The sequence below is a fragment of the Alligator mississippiensis genome, chromosome 7, assembly GCF_030867095.1.
Source record: "Alligator mississippiensis isolate rAllMis1 chromosome 7, rAllMis1, whole genome shotgun sequence".
Classification (NCBI taxonomy): domain Eukaryota; kingdom Metazoa; phylum Chordata; order Crocodylia; family Alligatoridae; genus Alligator; species Alligator mississippiensis.
In genome coordinates, this window is record NC_081830.1 from 74,609,208 (window position 1) to 74,632,241 (window position 23,034).

Below are 23,034 nucleotides of genomic sequence, written 5' to 3' on the forward strand. Positions count from 1 at the left end.
GACTAGTTTGTAAACAGCCATGAGATTCCCCCCCTTCAGCCTTTTCTTATGGAGGCTGAACAGGTTCAGGTCCCTTAGCCTCTCCTCGTAGGGCCTGCCCTGCTGACCCCTGATCATGTAGGTGGCCCTCCTCTAGACCCTCTCCATGTTGTCCACATCCCTCCTGAAGTGCAGTGCCCAGAACTGGACGCAGTACTCAAACTGTGGCCTAACCAGTTTTGCATAGAGGGGGAGGATCACCTCCTTGGACCTGCTTGTGATGCATCTGTGGATGCATGACAAGGTATGGCTGGCCTTCCTGACCGCGTCCCCATACTGTCGGCCCATGTTCATATTGGCCTCAATAATGACTCCAAGATCCTTCTCTGCCTCTGCGCTGATGTGAAGGGAGTTCCCCAGCATGTAGGTCTGCTGCTGGTTCTTCCTCCCCAGGTGTAGTACTCTGCACTTGTCAGTGTTGAAACCCATCCTGTTCTCATCTGCCCACCCCTGTAGCCTGTCCAGATCCAATTGCAGCCTATTCCTTCCTTCTAGCATGCCCACTTCACTCCACATCTTACTGTCGCCTGCAAATTTGAACAGGGTGCATTTTATCCCTTTGTCCAAGTCGCTGATGAAGATGTTGAACAGTGCGGGCCTGAGGACCAAGCCCTGCGGAACCCCACTGCCCACATCCCTCCAGGTCGAATAAGACCTGTCCACCACCACTCTCTGGGTGCAGCCCTCTAGCCAGTTAGTGACCCATCTGACTGTGTAGGCATCGACACCACAGTCTCCTAGTTTTTTAATGAGAGTGGGGTGAGAAACTGTGTCGAAGGCCTTCCTAAAGTCCAGAAAGACTATATCCACTGCGACACTTGCATCCAGGGATTTGGTTACCTGGTCGTAGAAGACCACCAGGTTGGTCTGACAGGACCTGCCTCTAATGAACCGGTGTTGGTTGCCCCTAAGCATAGTCTCCCCTGCTGGCCCCTTGTGGACATACGCCAGGAACATTTTCTCAAAAAGCTTCCCCAGGATGGAGGTAAGACTAACGGACCTATGGTTTCCTGGGTCCTCCTTCCTCCCTTTTTTGAAAATGGGAACCGCATTGGCCCTTTTCCAGTCCTCCAGCACATTGCCAGAGCACCATGCACGCTCGTAAAGTCGTGCCAGAGGTCCTGCAATAACCGCTGCTAGTTCCCTTGGCACTCTGGGGTGGAGATTGTCAGGACTTGCTGATTTAAATACGTCCAGTCCCTCCAGAAGCTCCCTGACTAGGTCCTCGATGACCCTAGGCTTGGGTGTGCCTCCCCTGGGGCCTATGGGATGACCAGGTCCCTACTCAGAAAAATGGAGGCAAAGAAATTGTTAAACAGGTTAGCTTTACAAGTGGAGAAACTGAGGCAAAGAATGTGATTATTTAGTCAAGGTGGTGGGAGACCCAGAATATAGCCCAGACTTCTCTATTTTCAGTTACTTCTCTGACCACTAGACACATGCTTTGGGATTCTGTTGGTTGAAGAATGTTGTATTAGTTATTACTATATTTGCCCAAATCCAGGATGACTCTGGATTTAAGACAGCCCCTATCCCCCCATAATTAGATTTTAGACATGCAAATTTTATAAATGTTACAATTTTCCATATCTGGAATCTAATTTTTGTAGGGTCGTCATGTATTTATCCCCCACACTGCTGCAGGGAGGCAGGTGGTGGTGGGGCAGACCACAGGGAAGTCAGTTGGCCTGCCTCCTGCCTGTCCCATGCTTACCCCTGTGGTGCTTAGACTGCCTGTCTGCCTCCCCTGCTTGTCTCCCACCTTTCTGCCTGATGCCTGTCCACGCCCATAGTGCTTGCATCCCCTGGCGTGTGCCCCCTGCACCTCTCTCCCACTTACCTTCCCCTTGTAGCTCTGACTGTGGCTGGGGCCATGCTGCATCTGGGTGAAGGAAGTACACATATTGCTGCTTCTGGACCTAGCCCAGCTATGTAGTGGCAGCTTCAGGTCAGAGCTACGACCACTGCTGTATGACTTGGCTGGGGCCAGAGGCAATGTATGCTTCATATTCCCTGCCCTGGGCCAGAGCAGGGTCCCAGCTAGAACTGCAAGTGAAGGGTAAGTGGTGGTGGGTTGCAGAATGTGGGGGCCCCACTCACCTAGTGCCTCTCCTGCCAGGCCTAGACTGTGGGAGTCCTTCACCTTCCTGCACTGTGTGCAGACCCATGGGGCTCCCCACAGATTTGTGGGGGGTGCCAGAGCCAAGTGACACAGCACTAGGGGCTGGATCTGGCCTGTGGACTGAAGGTTGAGCACCCCTGCTCTTTGACGCATCTGCTAACTAAAGTTAATTGGAGCTGTAGGTACCAACCATCATTGAAAATGAGGCTCTTATGTTCTTATTTTTCCATCTGAAGAGTACACCTTGGAACCCTTCTGGGATGTGGATAAAAACTCCCAGACGTTTTGATTTCCTCATGTATGATGCGATGGAAAATCCAAATATTGCTAAAAATAGTCATACAATTAAAGTTAAAATCATAAAAGTTAAATTAAAAACAAGGTAGAAAGGCATCAAGACATACGATATGTTTTTGTCTGAAAATGTCAATAAGTTGTCTTGCTGGCCTGGTTTATCTTGAGAAAGGGAACCAGCTTGTGTTAGATCATGTCCCTCTTCTCACAACTGAGCAGAGAAGTCGGGGGAAAGAAGTGCTACCTCAAACTACCAATGTGCTCTGGTTTCTTGGCAACAGTTGAATGTTTCCAAGAGTAAGAGCAGCCCGATTTAATTCGTCCTATTTCGAGAGAGCAGCTCCAGATTAGCTAGTACGCACAGGTTTTAAGCCTTTGTATTGACAGCTCACTTCTGTTGCCTTTGTTACCTCAGTAAATATCAACAGGTCTGTTTTCTACTTGGATGCTGAACAGAATCTTATCAGTTACCTGCGTGGTGAAGATCAATTGTAGGGTTGTCAGGATGGATAAAAATCAATGATTCAAAAAAAATAAAAATAAAATTAGATTTAAAAAATTTTAAATATACTGTTTTTATTTAATCATATTTTTTTTATTTGTTGGTCAAGATGCTTTTTAAAAAAAATAAACCTATATAAAGAAAGTTTTAATTTAAGATATGTTAAAGCTCAAAGATATCATCATGGAACTTCTAATTATGTACTATTTTAGACAATATATTCATGTGACCTATTTATAAAACTTTTCTTAAAAGGTTACAACAGGCCATGGATTATATTAGGGGCCCAATCTTATGGGGTTCCCAGAGGCTTTTCTATAGATTAATAAAGATTAAAGAAAACCACTCTACCCAGTGGAATTCAGTGCTCAGTACAGAACAGCATTTCTTAAGCTGTGGGTCTCGACCCAAAAGTGTGGATCGCAATGATGTATGAAAGGGTCACGAACAAACTTGAAAAAATGGATTCTCCTTTAGAGGAGAAATATGTGGGAAACCGTGGCTTTTCCCGTTCAGGCTGGCAAGTTTCTAGTCTTTGAGGGGCTGCCTGGGGGCCCCCCATGCCCCACACTGGGAGGCTGGAGCCTGGGGGTTGGGGGGGCAGTGGGTGGGAAGTGAGGGGCCCTGGGTGAGGACTGGCCATTGATGTAAACACAAATGGGTCCTGATCCAAAAAAGGTTGAGAATCAAATCACTGCCCTAGAAGTTCCCATTAAGCTTCTCTGTGATGCTTAATTTCAGTTCTCAAGCTGTGGATTTCTGTCTCCAGAGATAACATCCTCATTAACAGCAGTATATGGAGATGAGATAACAGACCTGATTACCTACCCGTCAGCACTGTTGTCTCTCTGAAAACTTGTGTACACAGAGTCAAGTCCTTACCTCTCTCTAAAAATGCAAAGTTTGAAGTTAAATGAATAGAGGATATCGAACAACAAGAATGCACTATTTTATGGAAAACAGTGACAAAATTAACCTAACTAGTGATTTAAATCTATTTGATTTGAATCAAATCTACCTTGAAGGCTATAGTTTTATCTGGGACTTAACCAGGCTTCCTTTTGCTGTTTTGAAACAGCAGTCCTTTAAGGAATAATTTAGGGCATTGAGAACTTTATGCGTATAAATTAAGTATTTAATCTGTTTGGCATAAATTATATCCACAAATAAACAAGTGTAGCAAGGGATAAAAAAATAACGCCACAGTTTCATCTAGAGATTTTTTTTTCATTATTTTTAATAGAACTGCAATCCAACCCAGGTTTGAAAATGTTGAGTCCCGATGACTAAATTTGGCTCACGTGGTAATACAGAGTAGAACTCAGTGCATTAAACTCTACAATGTTCTTAGTAGTTCAGCCTAGAGTTATCTTATTCTCCTACTAGGAGATGGAAAGAGTGAGTAACACCATTGCCTAGTAAGTGGGCTTTCCTGGCTGAATGTTGGTTTCCACCCCCCAAATTACCATAAGTAAACATCAACTTCTGACCAGCTGAATGAGACCTTTCAGTCTAATTTGTTTTTAGTGGCTTTCTTTGACTGTCTCTACAAAGCAGCAACAATATAGTATTAGGGATATCTTAAAAACGTCAACAGAAGTTCCTGGTGGAAAAATAGAACAGACATTTAGAATTTGAAACTGGCTCATTTTATACAAATTGTGGATAGTCTAGTCACAGAATTGTAATTGAAAAGACATTTTTGTGACATTTCAGAAATTTGTTCCCTGAAATATTTATGCAGTGCTCAGCCTTCTGCTCCCGGAGGCCAGATGAGTGAAGCAGGGCCAGTCCACAGACTGGATCCTGTGGATGGGGTCAGTCTCCCATGCTGCTGTGGGACTGCTGGTTTGTGGGCTAGATCCAGCATAGGTCTGTGGAGGTTGTGGCAGTGAATGTTGCCACTGCTTCCCCTGCCACCAAATGTCCGGACCTCTAAGGAGACCCAGGGGTCACGGGTTGAGTATCAGTTTTCTCTCTTCCTCTGAAAATAAACTTTAGATAGCATTGAATGGTGGTAGATATAATTATTAAAACTAAAGCAGATCATAGGTCCTTATTTGTTTTGGATGCATATCACTGTTAATTTGTGTAATGTTTTTCTACATTTATAGTGTGGCGTGAAGTGTTTGGTATTTGTATATTCTTAGCTTGGAAAGTAAAGATATGTCAAACTATTTGAAGAAAGCAATGCTCAAAACACTTAAATCTCCTACACTTATTTTTTTTTTTTTTTAACATACAAGCTCACTTGCTGTCACTTCAAGATTTGGTATTATCACAATGTCTTAGATCATTTAATTCCTTTTCTTTACATAGAAAGGTCTTTGAGGCACAGGTATTCTTTATACTCCCTGTATAACGGTGTTCTTTATTTATATGTTGCCATGAAAATAAGTTGGATTTTTACATGAGATGAGTCAAAACAAAAGTATGTTGCCTGTAGTATGTTTTAAGTCTCTATTAATTTTACATTCTTATGTTGTAGGAAGTTGGTGAGCCGTTCAAAGAGGAGAAAGCTGTAGCCAAATACCTACGTTTCAACTGTCCAACAAAATCAACCAACATGATGGGCCACAGAGTTGATTATTTTATTGGTAGGATTATTTTTAGCCAGTAATGTGGCATATTTACTAATATGGTACTGTTTTATTTTTCATTAAACTTACTAACATTTTAACTTGTGTAGTATAAATTTCATAACCCAGGGCTTCAAAAACAAACCAGGCATTTGTTAACCAGAAAATTAACCTTATATAGAAGTAAATACAGTGAACCCTCATTCTGCAGCTTCAAAGACATGGGATTCTTTATCTATAGTGGTAAAAAAAAAAATGCTAAAGGCTCCTCTTATTTCAAGGGCCCACATGGAGTTTGGAGGTTAAAGGTAGGCACATCATCTGAGCTGGTAGGCAGGGCTCAGGTAAACAGACTGGCTCCTGGGTACTCAAGGTTAGACTGCTAAGGCCTGTCCTTCTAGCTGATGCCTCTTTCGTACCTGAAAAAAATGCTGAAAGGAATCAGTGGAGGAGCTTGCTTGGGTTGTATGTTTGTGGGGAACCTTGCGCAATGCGAAGTGCCTGTGTGGACCTCAGAGTAACTAGTGGCATCCCACCCAGGGCAGCATTAGTGAGCTGATGGCAGCAGACAGCAATACCCCCATTTCCTTTCAACACAGGTATTTTTCAACTGGGGATGGATGCTTCTGGTAGGAGGGCAGGGGATTGATACTCTGGCCATAACTTTGTCCCTGAGCATGAGCACATGGGAGACTGGAGCATGTGAACACAGAAGAAGGAAGGTGCTTCCCCACCCACTGCAGGATCTGAGGGATGCATGGATTTCTGACCCAGGCATTCCCTCCACTTTCTTCCTTCCCTGGATGCAGGGTGGGAAGGATAAGGAATAGAGGGACAGCAGGCCCTTTGCCTGCGAGCTTGGAGCATGATTGTGGTGCAGTGCTGCCCCAAAGATTGCAGGGGCTAGCACTGGCTTAAACTATACTTTTTCTTGGTTCTGTTGCCCCAGACATTAAGGGATGAGCAAGCAACCATATTGCCCCCCTGCAGGTGCATGGATCCTGAGCAGGGGCAGTGGCAACAGCCAACATTGTGTGTGGGTCCTCCCAGAAGAATGATGTTAAAGTCAAATGCCTTTCAGCTGGGAAGGAATAAGCCCTTTACATGGAGGGAGCACAGAGCATGCTGAAAGTCCCACAGAGTAAAGCATTCTTTAGTGAAGTGGATATATAAGAGTAGCAGCTTCATACACTTAACTCTGCAGGGTAGGGCAGTGTGGAGGAATCCTACTGAGATCTGTTGAGGCTCTTTTAGTGGCATGAAAGCTTATCCCATTGACTCTGTTTTCCCAAGTGAGTGGCAGTATTGTTGAGACTGGAAGTTGAACTGGGGAGGCACAAAGCTGAGAAGTACTGCATGATAAGATTGCTTTTCAAGGTTGGCAAAAGCTTAGGATATATATGAAGTATCCACGAAGTTGCTTCCCATAATAGAGGATTCTTGTTAGAAAGTGGTCAGGTTTTTTGCAGGACATCTTAGTCAAGAGACTTGTAGAACAGGGAGAAGTTTACTTTCAGTTTGGTTAAGACCACCCAAGTTGAGCCTTGCTTGGTCCAGATGCTTGAGGAATGTCTTGACCTAATGGGAATTATTGTCATTTGAGGACATTAATGAATAATAGGAAGGACCTATTTTGACCCCTTCTTTCTCTGTAGATGCAGATTCACAGACTCTGAACCTGGTTCAGAATCTGAGCTGAATATCCAGAAAACTCATGCAAAGTAACATGAACTTGACCATCTTTGATTTCACATGCAGGTGATGCCATAAGGCAACCAACTGCCAAGGGTAAAATATTCATTGCAATGGCAAGACCCAGTTTATTATGAAGAGCAAATTAGGAAATGAAAGACTTGCTGAGTAGAAGATCAGATGACAGAGTCAGACTTGGAAGATGATTCAGGGCATTGGAGGACACCGAGCCTGGGGTTTTCATCAGAGTAGGGAGTGCTCTTTGGACTTGACAGGAGCAAGACGGTTGACTAAAGTGGAAACCAGGCAGTGGTTCATGCTTATAACTGCTGCTTAAAGTTGCACTGTATCCTGGCACCCTGATCGATGTCAGTCATTGAGTAGCAGGTCTGAAATCTACCAGTTGGGGGCGGTGTGAGATGGAATTTAGTTTAGTTTGTATCTTCCTGAGTGTCCTGGTGGCTGCTTGAAAGAGCCATTTCTGGTCATTTATCTCTTTTAGAACCCTGAAAAATTGTGGGAGCATGGGCAGCAAGTCCCTGGTACATGACCCTAGTGATTTATTTGTAATTGCAAGGATTTTAAATCTTTCAACATGAAGCTTATGTCTTGGGTCAAGTCTAGACAGTAAACTTAATGTGCTTAGTATTGGCACACTCAAGTACATCATGCTGCTCTTTGCCAGCTGTCCACTATGGCTTGTAGGCTCTCATAAAACAAGGGCAAGCTTGTCATTTGCCCAAGTCAGTAACTTTTGCAATTCCTATTTAATTGCATTTTTCATTGTAACGTATGAAAAGTATTTAGTCTAGGGTCAGGACTATGAGCTAGGAAGTCTTAGTTCAGACTCCTGCCCTAAAACTTCCATCTTTTAAGTTTGGACAAGCTTCTGTACCCAGGGCCATCCCTGGCGGGATGCGAATCAGGATGATCACCCCGGGCCCCGCGCTTTGGGGGCTCTGCGGAGTGATGCCAGCAGCGGCTTCTTCGGATCTGGGGCCTGGATCGGAGCAGGGGTGAGGGTGGGGCCCTGCTTGGTCTGATTTGCCCCGGGCCCTGCACCTTGCTTGGGTCAGCTCTGTTTGTACCTTCCTATTCCACTTCCCCTGATTGTAAGTGGGGATAATTCTCTTGCAAATGGACATAGTGAGGATCAGTTACAGTTCATACAATGTTTTGCAGATACCTAGGGCTATGTAAGAGTTTTATTTATATATATATAACTTTCCTGATAGATTGGATTGTCAGTCTTTTCTATTTGTTCAGTAATGGATTCTCCGTTTAACTTTTGGAGATGTTTCTGTAGCCTCCTGTTTTGGTCTTTAAATATAAAACGTGGGGGGAAAAAAACAGTAGTGATAGCAGCAAATTTTGCTTTGCTCTCATCTCTCATGACAGGACAGTGGGTTTTTTTGCTCAAGTCCAACAAATAATGTTATGGGGTTTTTTTAAAATTATTAAGGAACATTTTTTTTTAAAGGAAGACAGCTCTCTTTTTCCTATTCCTTTCATTGCCACCATCCAGAACTCCCAAATGAAGGTGATCCAGGTGGCTGGGGAGAGCTGAACATTTCCTCCTTTCTCCAGGCTCTGAGAACATACCAGTCAGTCCTGACAGACTTGCCAGCACACGTGCTGCATCATTCAAGGGTATAAAGAGGTGTGATCCTCTTCTAGATGCAGGTACCTGATAAAGACTCTAATGCAGATCTAGTTGTACTGGCCAATCTGTATTTTTGCTGGTCTAGCTGGTTTCTTACAGGTGGAGGGCAGGGTATAGGACTGGAATAAACTGTGTCAAAATCCCAGTTCTGTCCATGCTAGGAGCACCATTCCAAAATGCTCTGTCAGTCTTCCTAAACCAACAGAATACTGCTAGAGTAGATGTGGCTTTATTTCTGAGCCTTGCTGGCTTTCAAGGGAGGTGTATGCTCTCAGGGCTGCTCCTCCTATTTGTACTGGGTCCAGAAGCAATGTAACACTACTCTAGCATGAAGTATCACTTGGGACTAGGTAGGATTTAAGTGAATTGCTATATCCCTAAAATACAGCCAGGACGATTAGCATATTCCTATATTTTGTTTTTTTTCTCAGTGAATTGAGTTCTAAATTGTACCACTATGATTACACACTTAAATAACTGATTAAAAAATAGCAAGCAAGGAACCTGTACTTAAATCTTTTATTTTGGCTGTTTTGCTTGGGTATTATCCCCTTTTTACAGATGGACAAAACTACCTCCTTTGTAAAATGCTTAATGTTTGGCAGAAAAGAACAGTGTAAGAGCTGGGTGGTATTACTGTATATTGAGGGTTCCCAATCTGTACTGTGCCAATCAGCCACTTTCTTGCATAGTCCCAAAGTAGTATGGTGGGTATATTGAACACCAAATGCCATTCTTTACCTAAACACCTTACTGGCACCATTGTGGTCTGGAATTGTTATTGCTCTACCCTCCTCCCATTGCCATCATATAAAATTCAAGTGAGTTCAGTCCCTTGGCCTTCTGCTCCTGCATCTGCAGCCTATGGTCCTTCACTGTGCTCTCCAGCCACCTTTTCTGGGTTTCTGCCTCTACAACTGTACATGTCCTCTGGTCCTCTATGGAAAGTTCTGACTTCTTCAGTAGTCATACTACAACTACATACAACAAGGTTTTTAAGCCTTGCTCAGAGGCATTGGGTGTTAGCTGCGGCCTCGGCTATAGTGACTTTGGGGTGTGCCAGCGCACTTCATGGGACCAAAGCCAGAGGCTCCTGGCTAGAGGGTCTTGCCCCTCTGTTCAGGATTAGATCAACTGCCATATTTGGGGTCAAGAAGGAATTTTACCCCATGGCCAGAGTGGTACGGACTGTGGGGTTTTTTGTCTTCCTTTGTAGCAGAGTGCATGACCCTTTATCCAGGATCTCTTGAATGTATATTGACAGCATTTCATAGAAGCAGTATGTTGGCTACCGTGGTTTCCCTGATTTACCTGTGGCAGGTTAGAGTGTTAAGCCTGTGTTGTCAGAGTTGACAGTAATCTTATATAAAATTGAGATTATGGTTTGGATAGAGATGATCCTACCTCAGGCAGGGGGTGGGACTAGATGAGCTCTGGAGGTCAGCCTTATGATTCTAGGAACTGCCTTTTTTTTTCTTGGCTCTTATAGCCCATAGTATGGGAGAGGTCCCAGGTCCCATAGCCTTAAAGGGCTATCTGTTCTTTGGTGCTACCCCAGCACTTCAGTAGTGGGGAAGGAGCTTTGTTTTATATATAGCCTTGTTATTGAAGGTTAGTTCTTAGTGATTGGCAACCATTACAATGTGGTGACTTGCAACAAAATACTAAATTTGGTACTTTTGTTTTTAATATAATTAATTTTGCTTAAATAGACCTTTAACATTTATTCTGTTACTTAATAGGTTAATAGTTGCTTGTGATCTGTGTCAAGCTACATGGAGTGGAAATTGAAATTCTGTTAAAATGCAAGCAAATGCCACTTTATTTAACTATTTAAACACCTTATGGACATGAAAGAAGAAAAGTTTCTCAAAATATGTTTTAAAATTAAAACTCATTGTTTTAAACAAAGTATTATATGTAGTTACTGAATTGGAATTATGATGTTTTGTTGATTGTCTTTCGGGATTTAAGAACTATTAGATCTTTTGAGAGTGGTTAGATATTCAAATAGATTTTATTACAGATTTTTCACTAATGTCCTTGAGTTGAAATGTAGCTCTTTCTACAGGGTATAACGTAGGGTTTTTTTTAGAATTTTTCAGCAATCTTTTTGCCATAAAAATATTCTGGTATGTCATCAGTCTATTTGAATTTGTAGTAAGGACTTAAATGTATTCCATGAGAGCAGAAAATACTTTGGACTTCATTGTGTTACAGTGCTTGTGCATTGTGTGTTTGAAGCATATTTATATGATAAGCTGCCTTGAAAACTTACCCTTAACAAGAGATACAGTAATACAATGCTAAGTTAAACTAAACATAAGATTTTTAGCTACTTTCCAAACAACACACAAGCTGTTTAAGTGTAAAATAGAAACACAACCTCCAGCTGAAACTGAAACATCACATGGTATTATCAGTAACATTAATAGCTTCAATACTGGCTTTCAGAAAGATGAATGCTAAAGCAAAGCAAAGGCATTTAATTTTGAAATGATATGTAACTGGAGTCCATATTGGTGGCTTGTTACTGAGCAGATATTATACGAAGTGTAAAAATTAGAAAAAAAACCCCCAAAATAATATTACCTTTGCTGCAGCTCTACTTATGAAGCTGAGGAGGGGGACAGTGGTGGTTTTTGCTCTGTATTAACTTCTGGCAAAACCCCTGGCTGTAGTGTGTATTCTCCAGCCCCCTTTCCCACTGCATCATGATTGCAACAGACTGCCTAGAGAGGAAGCAGAATCTCTATCCTTGGATGTTTTTAAGATTGGTTTAAGCAAACACTTGGCTGGGATGATTTAGGGATGAACCTCCCTTGAGCAGGGGCGGGGGTTGGATTAGATGGTCCCTAAAGTCCCTTCCAGCCCTACATTTCTGTGCTGCATTGTGGGAGTAACAGAGCACAGCAGCATCTGGGCCATCTCTTTTGTGCCTTTATATGTATGCAGGCAAATATCTCGTAAAGAAAGAAGGTTTATATTACCTCTGTATCTGATACTGGTATGACCACTGTTTGGAATATTCTGTCTAGTTCTGGTGTCAACCGTTCCAGGAAGATTGTGGTAATTGGAGAGGATTCAGAGAAAAGTCACAAGAACGATTAACAACTTGGTAATTGTGCTTTAACTTGAAAGATTTGAGGAACTGAGTCAGTTCAGATTAGATTAATAAAGAAAAGATTGAGCATTGAATTGATTACAAACTAAACACCTACATTGGGCAGGGAGAGAGGGGGAGTAGGAAGAAATTTTTTGGAAGAAAGTTCTTGCGTCTAGCAGACCAAGATAGAAAACAGACTGAATGGCCAGAAGCTTGAGAGAGAACACTTTTCAAAGCAGAAATAAAATGCTAGTCTGTAACAGTGAGGTTACTTAAATGCTGAACAAACCTACCAAAGATTGTAGCAGTTGCTCCTAGCCCTGACCCCTGTGGCCAGACAAAAGCCTTCTCCATCCTCTCTGTAATTGCCCTTCAGGTATTTGAAGACTGTTATCAAATCCTCCCTCAGTCGTCTTTTTTTCAGACAAAAATAATCTTAGTTCTTTCAGCAGTAGTAGTATTTGGTGCTCCCAATTTAGAGGTGCACTGATACATTGTTCCAATAGCAGATTGGTACTGATATAAAGAAAATTGACTGTAGTGGAAATTGGCCTGATGTGGCTGCTAATGTAGCCAATAAATGGCCCGGGCATGCACGCACACTCAGCGCAGTATGTAGGTGGCGAGGAGCGCAGCCTGGGAACATGGAGAGCTGCTTTCAGCTGGTACATCGGTTGTGGTGGAAGGGGCATGGGGGAGGCAGATCAAGGCCCCTATGGTGAGGGAGGGCTAGGGTAGGTGCTGCCCAGCCGAGGCGGGTTGGGGTGCAGGACAGAGCTGCAGCTCATCCGGGGGGGGGAGCAGCTCCCGCTGCTGCATGCACCCTGAGCACGGGGGGCGGGGGTGCATGTGCCCCCTGGATCTGCGTGCAGGGCTGAGGCTGTGCCAGGCTCTTCCCAGTGGGGGCTGGGCCAGGCTGTGCTTGGGGCAGGTGGCAGCACTGGAATGAGGGTTGGGGGGGGCTATGGCGAATATGGGGCAGAGGGCTGCAGCCCCGCCCAGTGCTGCCACCACCTGCCCCAAGCGCAGTCTGGCCAAGCCCCTGCCGGGAAGAGCCTGCCCCAGCCCGCAGCTGCAGCCTGCCCTGCCCTGCGCAGATCTGGGAGCACATGTCCCCCCTGTCCTCCAGGGCTGTGCACAGCAGTGGGAGCCACCCCCTCTCTCTGCCCTCCTGGATGAGCTGTGGCTCTGTCCTACACCCTGTCCCAACCCAGGGGGGCAGTACCTGCCCCATCCCCACTTTCTTCCTCACCGCGGGGGCTTTGATCTATTACCCGCATGCCCCTTCCCTTCCACCACAACAGACTTAACAGCCGGACACTGCTCTTCAAGCTGCCAGGCTACATATTGGAAATCAGATCGGGATTGGCTGATATGCCTCCTTAAAAATTGGCTATCAGTATTGGCCCCAAAAATCTCTATCGGTGCACCCCTACTCCTAACTTTTTTAATGAGACATATCTTTACATTTTTCTTGCTCTGAAAAAATAAATGTGACTGACCTTTTTCAGTGCTTTTTCACTTTCTGCATTTCACTTACGTTTGAGAATGAACTGATCACTTTGAGTTTCATTCATTTGCAGCATGTTACAGTAAGTCTAGAGAATAATAACCCTCACCCCATAGTCGGGATTGCCTTTTGCCAGCCCCTCCCCCCCTTTTTTTTCCCTTGGGAATCTCCCTTTATTTTTTTAAATAATACCTTATTAAAACTTGGGTTGAGAACTTGCAGTTTTCTTGAAGGCCAGGCACCCATTGGCATCAGTGGGAGTTCTGCTTGTAACCCTATGGCCCATCTCTGTAAGGATCAGTTCTCTGTGTTTCCTTATACTGGTTGGGTTTTGTCCTTGTAGCAAATGTAAGATGATGATTTGCAGATTCTATTGTAGCATGGGATAAAGGGCACGCTAAATGTTGAAGTGAACTTTTAGAGCAATTTAACACAGGTTTTTCCATTATTTTTTTTCCTTTCAGCCTCCAAAGCTGTGGACTGCCTTTTGGATTCCAAGTGGGCAAAAGCCAAGAAGGGAGAGGAAGCCTTATTTACAACTCGAGAGTCTGTTGTTGAGTATTGCAATAGGTATGCCTTTCCAGTCCTAATAGTCTTAACTACTAACACTTTCTAAAGGGCCTTTGTTACTTAGGAGATTATCCTTTGAAAAGAGGACTTAAGTACTTTTGAAAAACATTATGCTGTTGCATATGCATTTGTTACCTCAGTATAGTTCCTGGGCCAGCATACCTTTGTTATAGGTTTGAAAAAACATCTGTTTTGGTGTTATACCAGTAGCACATAAATAATGTAATTTCATAACTTCGATTATACTCAGTAACACTTACAAGAGCTCACTGTGTAGCTGTTAAAAATCATAGTGCCTCCAGCTGTAATCAGTGGTGACTGTGCCACAGGAACAAAAAGGCAGCATTGTTATAAAAAAAGGACAATGGTAAAAGTCAAAGGAATGTAAATTTATCCCAATTCCACAGGACATTTAATGTATTTATCTAATAGAATAATTCTTTCAAAAGACTACTTCTGGCACTGCTCCAAAGGTCTGGGCTCTTAAACTCACAAAGCTCTGGCAGCAGAACTTCACTAAAGAGCACACTGGCCATATCCAAGGATAGCTTAGATGGATAGTAGGTTATTATTTTATGCCTTGGAAGAATAAAACATACCTTCTATAAAAGACCAAAGTTGGAAAATGTTTAACATCCCTTGTTAATCTTCATATGATTGTCCACATGGATTCCACAGGGTGTTTGTGTGTACAAGACTGGATGCTTTGGGCCATTACTGTCATTTGAGGGTATGCTTGAGTCCCTTCGCCCAAGGGCATAAATGGTGGAGCTAGCCACAGTGTCTTTCTGCTTCTCTGCAGTTGTTGGAGTTTGTGATTAGTCAGTTAGTTCTGTTTCCCAGTTGTCTTCAAAGATGAGTGTGAAGGAGAGTATTTTGCTAGTTTTTCTTATCCAGTAAATCAGAACCTCTCAGCCTCCCTCCTTCCCTAGGATTAAAAATTGTGCCATTGTGGCCAAAGCCGAGTCTCTGGGATTTGTCATTCCCCTCCTGAAGTGTGTTTAAGTGCCTTCTTTGTTCAGTGAAGGACACATCCCTGTTTTGCCATCTGCCTCTTTTAAGTCTGCTCAGAAAAAAAAAAAAAAAAAAGGCAAAAGATGCTTGCCTGTAGTTGGCACTCTTTATGAAAACTTCCTCCTTGCTTTCCTTTCGATTTACATCTGCTATAATTCAGCCCTGAGTTTGAAGGCCAACACATCTATGTGATCCTACCTATCTGCTTCAATCCAACTGTCAAAGGACAGGAAAGGAGCATTGTTTAGTGATAAGCAGAGATATACAAGTCTTCCTTTCCAGGACAATAGGAACTGTGAGAGACAAGAGTTGATTTGTACCTTTGGCTTATCTGAAGCTCAACAGCTGAAAAGCATCCAGTGGCCAAAAGTGGGTCCTTGGATGCATTTCTGGTATTGAGGGAAACAGTGTGATCTAAATTTCCCTTGCTGCAGTTTAAAGCCATGACTTCTTGTCATGACCCCCATGGATAATATGTCATCCTTCCAGGTTAAATTATCCCACTTCTAGTCAATTCTTGCATGTCATGTTTGCAAGATGTCTAATCACTTTTGTTTTCCTCTGGACCTATCTATTCCAATCCCACTAGAAGTCTTTTTCTCATTTAAACTGATGGAAGTTTGTTGGTCAGGTATGTGAGGGAGTGCGTCTTTCCCTCTTCTGCTTTTTACCAAGTCTTAGACGGATGCCTGTCTTCAGGAGGTGAGTTGAGACGCATCTAGATCACCTTTGAATCTCCTTAGGACGTTTACTGCACATAAAACATTCTGGAACTGGGAGCGAGATACCTGGCTTGTAAGCATTTCTATCTCTGTTCCAGAGATCCAAAGTCCAGGTGCTGATAGACAGCATTACAGCTGTGTGTTATGTCAACAGACAAGGAGGAGCGTTCAGTTTCCAAGCTGGTGTATTCATCACTGGATCATGTGGCTGGTTCTGTACTTTCCACGTGGTCAGACGCTCTACCAGATCACTTCAGATAACCAGTTTTTGTACAAACATGAATGCCCTGTCCCGGTGTTGCAGAACATCATTTGCAAGTGGGGATAATTATGAATAAATCTGTTTTTTCCAGAAGCAGTTGGCTCCATTCTGGGGTCCCTTTCAATACTTTTCACATGCCCTGTATACTAAGACTGATGAATACTTTCCTTCCAAACTCCATGGTGCAGAGCCAGGATATAGGATCAATTATCACAGCTCTTTGCTGGATGAGTATTTTTCAGGGATAGTTTAGAGATAACACAACCTGCATTCATGCAAGGGCTTGGACTAGATGACTCTTGAGGTTCCTTCCTCCCAATTTTAGGATTTTTTTTTTTGCTAGCCCTAGCATAGTATTCAGATTTGCTAAACCTCTCAGTGCAGTATGTTCTTTCTCTTGCCTGCTCTGTAGAATATAATCTGACAAAACAATACTCAGATCCTACACAAGTATCAAGCCACATTAAATCTGACATATGCCAAAAGAAGTTGTTTAGCTAAGTTGATCATGTCCTGCTCCAAAGTAGGAGGTCTCCTGAGGTATTAAGCTAAAGGACATTTTCTAGTTGGCCTCTTGGCACTGACCATCTATGTCATCAACACCCATTTCATCAATATTTTGACTACTTACTAGCACTAGAACAATCTGGACTTGATACCATCTGCACATCATATCTGTCCAGAACCTGTCTTTTTTTAGAGTAGTTAGATTCCTTAAGGAATCCTGATTAATATGTCTTCTTTGGAACCCTCTACCTCTTGGTACCTCAGTATGGTATTGAGTTTGACAAGTCCACGTATTAAACCTTTAAGAACTTGTGCCTATACCACATATCAGCAAAAGCTGCATTGTTGGTAAAAACTGTCCTCTGTGTAGTGTTTTAGGACCAAGTCATTTCCAGATCTCATGCCAGATTTCTATCAGAGCAGTTCTAGAGTTCCATCAATCTTGGGAGAAGCTGAACAGGATGTAGTAAGGGTTTAATCATATTACCCTGTCATAATAAAATAATTCAGGAACATGTCTGAGAGGGTTACAAGTTCATAGATTCATAGATGCTAGGGTCGGAAGGGACCTCAATAGATCATCGAGTCCGACCCCCTGCATAGGCAGGAAAGAGTGCTGGGTCTAGATGACCCCAGCTAGATACTCATCTAACCTCCTCTTGAAGACCCCCAGGGTAGGGGAGTTTTTTTTGAGAAAATAATCACTGCCTTTTCTAAAGCAAGTTGCATATCCGGACCTTATCGTGCAAGTTGGTAATATCCTCTGAGGCAATCACAATTGGTTTCCCACAGTGTAAGGCAGGGGTGGGCAAAATGTAGCCTGCTGGCTAGATCTAGCACACCAAGGGATTCTGTCTGACCCACAGCAGGTCCCTCTGCTCCACCTGGCCCAGGCGCAGGGGGCACCCCAGGCCTTGGTCTGTGCAGCCAGTCCCATTGCCTCCAGGTGCGCAGCAGCCAGACTCTGCTTCCCAGCAGCCCCCACAATAGCAGCAACTTACAGCTGTTGCCACTAGCATCTCTGCCACTGCCTGGGCACCCCAGCCTGTCCATCCCACACTTGCTTCCAGGAGTCCTAGACAGAGCAGGTGGACGAAGTCTCGCTGGAGACCAGCCAGGACTCTTGTGGGTAGGGCGTACTCAGACGGGCTAGTGGGACGGGGCCATGGGTGGGTGGGGAGCAGCGTCCCAGGAGCAGGATACGCAGAGGCTGGGGCCAGGATTGTAGGGTGGTGACAGCAAGGTCTGGGGCCTGGGGCCCAGGACAGAGCCACAATGTGACCTTCCATCAAACTTCTGCTTGTCATGGAACAGACTGGCATTGCCTGAGTATGCTCCCATGGTTGTGAGCCCATCTGGGGTCAACCTGCAATTCTGACCATACAGCTTGATGATTCATTTGCTTCCGTTATCTCCTCCTACTGTGGAGAATGCTGCCATGAACTTTAAAGACATTTCTGGAATGGAAATGTATCAAAGAAAGTGATTAAACAATAGGCCTGATTTTTTTTTTTTTAATCAGATTTTTCCAATGTCTTAGAAGTTATGCAGTCATTTGTATCTGTGCAAAATGCTGACAAACCCTATGTACCTACGCGAAAACCTGACAACCCCCACCGCCCCTCCGATTTGTAAAGATGTTACATAAAGTGCAAGACAAGTGGGTGATGATTCCTGCTGAGGGTGACTCTTTCAGCTACTCTGTTGCACATATCTAACAACATAACTATGTTTTAAATGCAGCTGTTCCAAAGCACTTATATGTATAACCTCTTTTATTGTAAGGCTTCTTAAGAAACAGTTCTTTCACCGAGCACTAAAAGTGATGAAAATGAAGCCTGATAAGGACATCAAGAAAGAAAAAGAAAAAGGAAAGGCTGAGAGTGGGAAAGAGGATGAAAAAAAGATCAAGAAGGAAAGTGGCAAAGATGAAAAAACTAAGAAGGAGAAAGAGAAGGAAAAGAAAAAGGAAGGGGAGAAAGAAGAGTGCAAAAAGGTAAGTGCAACCCACAAAAGGAAAAAAAAACCTGAATTTTATTAAAATGCTCTTAGTTTCTATTTCCCATATCTAATTCTAATTTGTTCAGCTGGAACAAACTGTGCCAAATAAAATATACTTGCCTTAGCCAAGTATATTCTAGCATCTGCTTGTATATAACAAAGTGCATCAAATTTGTGCACAGCTCCATATTTAGAAGTCTCATTTTGAAATTTTGGCTGGTATTTAAGAGTGCTTCTGTAGCAGTATTATTATTCTTGTTGTTCAGCATTTTTAAACAGCTTTAATGGTGGGTCATTTCAGTGTTCAAAACATGGCCTGCATTATTAAAAGCTTTTATAAAATTGACATAGTTTGTATATGTAATTTCAAAATTCCTAACTTCTATATTACTGCACACTAAACTTCAAATTAGGATTAAATGCCTCAGGTGGGTCCTGATGGTTTTAGTCTGCCGTGTACTCTGCATGCATGTGCAAAGGTCTCGAAGTATTGTACTACTATTAAAGGAGTTTTATAATAATACTGGAATGGACACTTTGTAGTGTCAGCCCAAAGACCAAAGATTGAACTGATGTAAAGCAGATGTTTTAGGCACCTGACTTGTGCATCAGATCTGTGTCCTCTTAAGTGGAAGTGATGGCACTTATATTGAACAAACCGACTTTAAATGAAAAAAATAAAACCCCTAAACCATCTAGCTCTTGTGTTTATGAACACAAAAAGGGCAGAAGGAGTTTTGGTTCTAAAGAAAAATCTAACTTTATCACTGAGGGATGGACTTGCCAGTAAGTTGAAGAATACATAATAAATGTAAAACACCTTCTTGGAGGCTGACATCAGCTCCAAAGCAGAGCAACTTGAAACCCTCTGGGTCAAACTCAGGGTGGAGAGTGTGGTGAGAGAGACCTAACTGTAGGTGTGTACTATAGACCACCAAACCAGGAGGAGGAGCTCAGTTTGGAGTTGTCTGAGAACTGGCAGAGGCCATGCACGTATGGGACATGGTTGTCATGGGTGGTTTCAATTACCCAGCCATCTCTTGGGAGGAACACTCAGCTAAGTCAGATCAGTTGCGTTGCTTCCTGACCTGTATCAAAGAGCTCTATCTGACTTAAGAAGTGCACGGGCCAACGAGAGGTAATGCTCTCCTAGACTTGGTCTTGGCCAAAGGGGATGATCTGTTGAGGAATTTGAATATAGAAGGTAGCCTGGGCAACAGCAACCACAAAACCATCATATTTACTGTCCATCGCAAGCAGGCAAGTCAGCTAGCAGGGTTGAAGTTTTGGACTTCAAAAAAGTGAATTTCAGCAGGCTCAGAGTAATAGCAGGGAAGTGCTGTGGGACCAGGGACTGAAGGTGAAAGGAGCGCATGAAGAGTGGTCGTTCCTCAAGGACACATTCCTCGATGCACAAAAGAAGCCCATTCCCATGCAGAGGAAAGGTAGCAGAAGGGCTGGTAAGCCCTCTTGGCTTAAGAGGGATATCGTAGTCCTCTTGAAAAAGAAGAAAGAGGCATACAAACAAGGGAAGCTTGGGACGGTTCCCGAGGAGGACTATACAACAATGGCCTGCACTTGTAGGGAGCAGATTAGAAAGGCTTAGGCGGCAACTAAATTTAAACTAAACTAGGAACAGAAATCCAAGACAATAGGAAATCATAGTTTCATAGCTGGTAGGGTCAGAAGGGACCTAAGCAGATCATCTAGTCCAACCCACTGCCATGGGCAGGAAAGGATGCTGGGGTCAAATGACCCCAGCTAGGTGGCTGTCTAGCCTCCTTTTGAAGACCCCCAGGGTAGGGGCAAGCACCACTTCCCTTGGAAGTTGGTTCCAGGTCCTAGCCACCCTGACAGTGAAGTAGTGCCTCCTGATATAATAAGTCCTTCTTTAGGCATGTAGGGAACAGGAGGAAAACAAATGGAAGTGTGGGGCCACTGCCTAACAACTCAGGACAGCTAGTTACTGACACTCAGGAGAAAACTGAATTCCTGCATGACTACTTTGCTTTGGTATTTCACCAGACTAAGGGGAAAATCATATTACATAAGGTTCAGAATGGGCATGGTGGGAATGACTGCCTTTCTACTGTTGACATTGAGATGGTGCGTGATCAGTTAGAAAAGTTAGACATCTGTAAGTCAGCAGGACCAGATGAACTTCATTCAAGAGTGCTGAAGGAGCTGGCCAAAGTTATCATGGGACCTCTGGTGAAACCCTTCCAAGCTAAGATGCACAATTATGGTATACAGCTGCAGTTAATTCCCTTAATGATTATTACCTTCTAAACACAAAATTAAGGTACAGTTACAATTCCCTTAATTATCACTGCTCAAGAAAGAGGCAGAAAACATATATATCTACTGTATCTTTCCTTTGAATAATTTAAGGGCTTTAATTTTCAAGATTGTGAATCCAAGACCTTTCCCAATCTCTAGTTTGCTTGTTAGTATCCCTGTTGTTTTACGATTGCTATTTGTTCTTAGGAGGAGACCCCAGGGACACCCAAGAAAAAGGAAACAAAGAGGAAATTTAAACTTGAGCCACATGAAGATCAAGTTTTCCTGGATGGAAATGAGGTGAGGTTTCTAGTTATTTCTTATGTTTATTGTCATTATACTGGTCACAGGTGACAAAATACTCAGGTTACTGGGTTTCTCTAGAGTGATTTATCCTTGTTTTGTTGCTAAAAGGAATGGGTGGGAACTTGTTGGCCTTTCTTGAAGCAGTTTTTAAATAACAAAGAAGATTGTCACAGGGGAGGTGGCTGCCATGGAGAGGCCACGTGGCCTCAAGATGAAAGCATACAACTTGGAACCAAGTACTCCTGAATTCTTATGTCATCTTGCCCATCTTATTTGTGTGGCTTCAAGCGAGTCACTTAACCTCTCTGTGTTCCACTTGCCTCTTCTGTAAAACACATAATTTACTTCTCTAACAATGCCGTAGCATCAGGGCTCCTATTCTTATACCTATAACTTGAGACAAGTGGAAATTCCTATACTTCTTGGTGATTTTGCCCCTTTATAGAGAGAGGTGCTTCTCATGCAGAGACCAAATACACTGTAATTGATGCAGCTGATTCTTGCCAATCCTGCAGATTATATATCGTATTTCACCCTTCCCTTCACAAAATTGGTGAGTACCTAAAATAGTAGGTATGTATATGAGAATTTTATCCAGTGTATATAACAAATCTATAGGTCATGTGAGCAGGCTAATGCAGCCACTAAAAATGCAGCAAGTTCCACTTACCCAACCTTTTCCACACACGGCAGGATGAACACACCCAGAGGAGCAGGAATTACAGACATTGTCCTTCTTGGTTTTTGTTGATAATTTGACTTGTTAATTCTCCATGCAAAACTAGCTATGCCAGACTTGGCGGTGTCCCAATGTATTCAGGACTCTATTTTCGAATCCTTTGATGTTAGAACTCTAAAGAACTTTCCTAGTCGACCAGCATCAGTTAGGCCCACATATGGCTCAGCTCTTTGCAGAACTAGCTGTGTGTAGAAGAACTGATACTACTCATTGTACTGAGCTGTGTCACTGCAGAACTGTATTCTCTCTTCTCTTAAGGAGTCCTATTGGTCATCATGTTTTCAGCTGTAACAATGATGAGTTACTATTGTCAGGGACTACTAGTTTTGAATCTTCACAGCTGGCTGAAGGCTCCATATAGTTTCAGTAACAATCATTAATCTTACTAGTTCAAAGAATTTCTACACTTGGCAAGAAGCTTTTTCTACAGGGATGGTAAATTTCTGATTCAGATGGACTGCATAGCTTCACCTAAACCTTTTGATATGGTGTGATACACCTCCTGTAGAATTTGGATTATTCTTTTATCCAGTACACTAGATGCAGTTGCCATTTATCTACTCCCTGGCCTCAGGTTTTTCATACAGTCGTCGTTTATCAAGGACTTCATCTTGCTGCCCATTTCTATGTTGTCTTGTGGATACCTCTTGACCCACAGAAATATATTTTGGAAACTTCAGTAGGCTTTTTTAGTGAAGGTTATGGCTTCATAAACATCTTGATTCGATGTTGTCTTTCACTTGTATGATTTGACAGTTCCAGAATGTTTATTTCCTCTTAAGTTCTCATGTTATATTTGCTTTTAGACAACGTTAGACAAAAATGTTTCAAAACAGATGCATCTACTAGTGGCTGAAAATGAGAGAAAACGACTTTGAGAGCTAGAAGTTCCTGCCCATCTCATGCTAGAATTTCCCGTCCTAAGTAGAAATATACACCTCTCTACTAATATCAGACAGCCAAATGAAAGAAATTCTTTTGTCTGTTTCAGATGGTTGTTATAAGGATTAATGTTTGAAGAATTTTAAAATGTGGACAGATATATCACGTGCTTAAGTAAACTTTTAAGTAAAAGAACAGAAGCACCCATGAAGGGTGTGAATCTTATAATCTAGTAACAGTACTT

At 43.0% G+C, this 23,034-nt stretch overlaps 1 protein-coding gene across 1 annotated transcript in view; it reads left to right on the top strand.

The window, feature by feature from the left end:
- Positions 1 to 23,034, top strand: part of SEC62 (SEC62 homolog, preprotein translocation factor) — a 33,642-nt gene that overhangs the window by 4,649 nt on the left and 5,959 nt on the right. Inside the window, exons 2-5 of the mRNA XM_014602865.3 lie at positions 5,446 to 5,554; positions 13,972 to 14,077; positions 18,368 to 18,578; positions 21,071 to 21,163. Coding sequence (XP_014458351.1) covers positions 5,446 to 5,554; positions 13,972 to 14,077; positions 18,368 to 18,578; positions 21,071 to 21,163 — 519 coding nt within the window. The remainder of the gene's footprint in view (positions 1 to 5,445; positions 5,555 to 13,971; positions 14,078 to 18,367; positions 18,579 to 21,070; positions 21,164 to 23,034) is intronic.